The sequence below is a fragment of the Ruditapes philippinarum genome, unplaced genomic scaffold (assembly GCF_026571515.1).
Source record: "Ruditapes philippinarum isolate M1 unplaced genomic scaffold, ASM2657151v2 ctg5811_1_1_1_1, whole genome shotgun sequence".
Lineage (NCBI taxonomy): Eukaryota > Metazoa > Mollusca > Bivalvia > Venerida > Veneridae > Ruditapes > Ruditapes philippinarum.
This window is the reverse complement of record NW_026858951.1, coordinates 106,798-111,307: the sequence shown is the minus strand read 5'-3', so window position 1 is coordinate 111,307 and position 4,510 is coordinate 106,798. Positions and strand designations below refer to the sequence as shown.

Sequence of the window (4,510 nt, the reverse complement as noted above, 5' to 3'; positions counted from 1 at the left end):
TTTAGAAATCCATTGTCATATCATATTACTATAGTTGTTTTTTTTTTTAATTAACTCTTTGTTACATGGTAGCCATTGTATTATGCTACATACGGCAGTTTTGCAGGAAATGGAAATAAGACTCTTTCGGGTAAATTTTCCACTTTCAGAAGAATGTAAGTTTTTTTTTCTTGAACTTTTTAACTCATCTGTAGGCATGCAGCTTTAAACATAAGTTATCTGACAACATAAAAAGTCGACTGATTATAAATGGCTATTGATATTATCTGTGAACAGGCGCATTTATAAATACCAAAGAATTCATTTGAAAGTAATATCACACTACATGAAGAATTTTACCTTGAAACACAGCTTTTTACACAAATTACACATTTCAACGGTTTTGTGTTCATCGTACATATAAATAAGAATCCTTAAAGAAAGTCAGAAACGGCAAAATTGAAAACGTTGCAGGTTCAGTTTGATTTAGTCTGTTCCTGGACGGTTCTGTCCTTGAAGCCGTTTTGGGTAACAATACTTAATGGGACGACTAACATACTTTTCTATGACAAGTATTTTTATAGATGTTCTTGATTAATTATCTGTACGTTTCACTGTAGTTTCGTATAATAGAATAAACAATAAAACAACATCAAAGATAAATATATGTGCATTTATTCATTACTATATGCCTATATGGCAAAATCTTAATATCAATTAAAATGTCAATAAAAATTTGACTTATACACGATTAATATATAATTACTATAGTCTATTCAGTAAGTAAAGCTTATATATTGATTTTCATTTACCTTTAAAGTAATAAGCCCTGTTAAAATGATGTATGAAAAATAATTTCACATGAAAAGCAAAAAAAAGAATTTTTTGTAGAAGTAACATTTTTCATATTAACACATTGACAATGAAACCATTTTTCACATGCATCACACAAAATCCAATCAATCTGGCCATCCACACAAACATCAAGCTCTCTTTTTCCACACTTATTACATTTATCTTCACTTCTAATATCTTTCGCACCATGTACACTATCAAGCATAGTAACATTTGCCCCATCTTGTGGTAAGTCATTGTCCTCGTTTGATTCATCGTCAATGTCATAGTCGTCTTCGTCCGTATCGTCATCTTCACCGAGGGAAATGACAACAGGTGCAATCTCATCCTCACGTACACCATCGATGCGCCATAACTCACTTTCAATTTTATTAATAACATGGTCGTCGCATCGATTCCAATAATCGGGCGTTATAAGTGCCTTAGACTCTTTAAACAGGGCCATGGTATTAATAAGTTTGAAAGATGTGTTGTTTCTAGCCACATGACCCTTCATTTTAGCCCACACAAGCTCTATTGGATTTAATTCACAGTGCCGTGGGGGCAAACGAAGGACCCTGTGACCAGCTGCCATTGCAAGCTCATCGATGATGTACTTTGGACGAGGTTTGTTCCTCCTGACAATTTCCAACAGCTCAGCTTTAACCATTTCGTCTGAATATTGTAGATTATTTTGCCGTAGCCAAAGTTTGATATCGTCCTTGCGTGTTGCTGTTGTAGGTGACCTGGAATCATCTGTCATTACAGAATGATAAGATGCATTGTCAAGAACAATTGTGCTTGGTCCTGGTAATGCAGGAAGTAGGGTGTTTTTCCACCAGTCAGTGAAATATTTGTGGTTCATTTCAGAATGGTAGTCTCCACTATCATTTTTTGCCACAAATACTTCACCGACTCCGGGAATAAGACCTACATCCCTACAACCAGCATCAAGTACAATCATACGTTTGCCTTTACCAGATGGGACAAATCTACCTGTATCTCTTTCACTTCCTATCATACGCGATGTCATGCTTACTACACTATCACTCCATTCACCTTGTACACAATGATTCACATTCACCCACGTTTCATCCAAATACACAATTATATCTCCACTCTCTCTAGCCTTTCTAACTTCTCTCAGATATCTATGCCTGGAAGACACAACATCCTCACGCTCTTTCACAAATCTCTGTCCTAAGCCGCATTTGAAGAATCTGAAAAAAGAAGAATACACTTAAAACATTCATATTTTAGAAAAAAAAAAACATTTTAATCAAATTACTTGGAAATTATTTTATACTTATTATTAACTGCGTTTTGTTTTCGTTAGAGTGAATTATTGCATATATTTTCACAAAACATAAAAAAATATTTATTATATACTTATAAATGAAATATTGAGAAATATTGATGAAATAAAATGCGTATTTTCATTTTCCATATTTCACTGTAAAAAATGAAACATTTTCCGTCTTGCCGGACTGCTTTCCTGTAAATTCAGCCAATACACACAATTTAAGGGAGAATCATTCAAATTGTAATATCAGAAAGAAAAATGTATGTAAAAACATATAATTCTTTTTTTGCTATAAATACAGGATTTATTTTCATCTTGTGGTATGAAAATTATCATATTTCAACTTTCATACTTTACTTAAACGCTTGTGAAGGAAATAGCACCATATCCTACCAATATGATAGTGATAATAGGACGTGTTAATTTGAACGTCAGCATTTCATTTTTTATTTGTCGGTTAAATTTGACATTCGGACGAAAAAACGTTAATATCACACATGGAAATACACATAACATCATCTGAAACATCAGTCATCATCGCCTTGGTGACATTTCCGGGAAGGAATTAATCAATGGATTATTTTCATACTTGGACAAAACAACCTTTTGAACAAGACCTTGTGAAATCTTGAACTAACCTTAATACCATGACTCATACTTTAACAAAACAAAAAGTATGACTAGACCGACCTATTTAAAAATAACCATTTTCGAAAAGTATAAAGTAGAGCGTTGTAGGAGCACATTTGTCCCGGAGCACATTTGTCTTACGTTAGACCGATGCGGTCGCATTTGTCCCACATGAGACAAATGGGAACTCAAATGTCTAACCCAAAACACTCGTTTGTGTGACAAATGTGCTCCGATCAAGTTTTTAAGGGACAAGAAAGCACATTTGTCTCATGTGTTTTTAAGCGACAAGGAAGCACATTTCACTCATGTCATTTTTATGAATTATTTGTCACATATTTCCGCACGGCAGAAATTCTTTTTTAGACTCGAGGTTTGCCGTTTTATCCCTTTGCTTATGCTTTCTTTATGAAAACCTAAATTGAACTTTTAATTATAATATCTCTAATTCAAGAAATTGATTGTCTTAAGCTGAAGGCGTACACTGAAACATACTAAATCCTGTTCACGATGGTACAATGGTGACAGCGCGGTGGCACGATGGTACGTTGATGAAAACGCGATGATGCGATGGTGAAAACACAATGGAACGAACGTGAAACAACGATTGTACGATGGTGAAACAACGATTGTACGATGGTGAAACAACGAAGGCTAGATGATGAAAACGTGATGGTACTAAGGTGAAATACGATGTTATGATGGTGAAAATACGATAGTACGATATGATGAAACATGATGGCATGATGATAAAAAGCGATATTATATTCTCTATCGTGTCATTGCATCATCGTGATTTCACCATCGTGCCATCGTGTTTTAATCATCGTACCATCTCAATTTCACCTTTGCACCATTGTGCATAGCTGTTCATGGAGACAAAAATGTTACTTATGTCCAAACGGAACAACGTAATCGGTTGGTATTGAATGATTCAATATCGTGACTCTTTTCGCATCTCGCCAAAATCTCGCGTCACGCTTCGCATCTCGTTCGTCGACGCGAGACAAGAAATTGATTCCAGGTCATATACCGCTAAGTAGTATTCCCTTTATAGTCTACATAAAATCACTTAAAGGCACATTATGCCTGAAAAATGCTTTTATTTGTATTCCTCAAAAACTTTTTATTTTTTGTATACTTTTAAAGCTACAAAAAATACTCATTGGCTAATTACCTGAAGCATTTTTTCATCTGCTGTTTTCTTGCAATTTGCATAGTTGAAGTGATTTAGAATTTTGTATTGAAGTCAAAATACTACTTTGTTTACATTTTGCTACTTTAATGGCGCATTATTTCACAATTATCGCGCATTTCTTTGGGTTACAAGCATCTAACTTCCTCAGAAATCATTATTTGAATATTAATAAATTCATACTTGCCCTATCTAAAGAACTAATTTCTGAAATCTCGTGGTACGGGAAACTTCGACATTGCGTTACATTATCGTGCCTCGCTCGCGATTCATCGAAATTTCACGTCTCGCCCGATTCTGAGTGGCCCGATATTCCATAATTATGGCATTACCCGGATTATTTTAGGAACTTATGCATGTTGTAAGTGCTTTTTCAATGGCGGATCTGAAAGCCGTAATTCTTGGAAAATGACGATTTTTTATACATATATTACTATTGAAAACAAAAAAACGTGTAATGGTCTTCTTATTTTCTTCCATTGATCATTTAAGGGCTTCGTGGACGAATGATTTTAAAAAACCACTTGCCCCTTACCGATGTTGGTTCGACACATACACGGGTCGTCGAA

General features: G+C 34.7%; 1 protein-coding gene across 1 annotated transcript; it reads right to left on the bottom strand.

Moving 5' to 3' along the window:
• Positions 1 to 918: 918 nt before the first annotated feature.
• Positions 919 to 2,765, bottom strand: LOC132754764 (uncharacterized; the record flags this gene model as incomplete). The annotated part of the gene is made up of 2 exons (XM_060745452.1): positions 2,755 to 2,765; positions 919 to 2,033 (listed from the first exon to the last, which is right to left on the bottom strand). Coding segments are annotated over exons 1-2 (1,126 nt in total), but the record flags the coding sequence as incomplete, so codon positions are not given.
• Between the last annotated feature and the right edge of the window lie 1,745 nt (positions 2,766 to 4,510).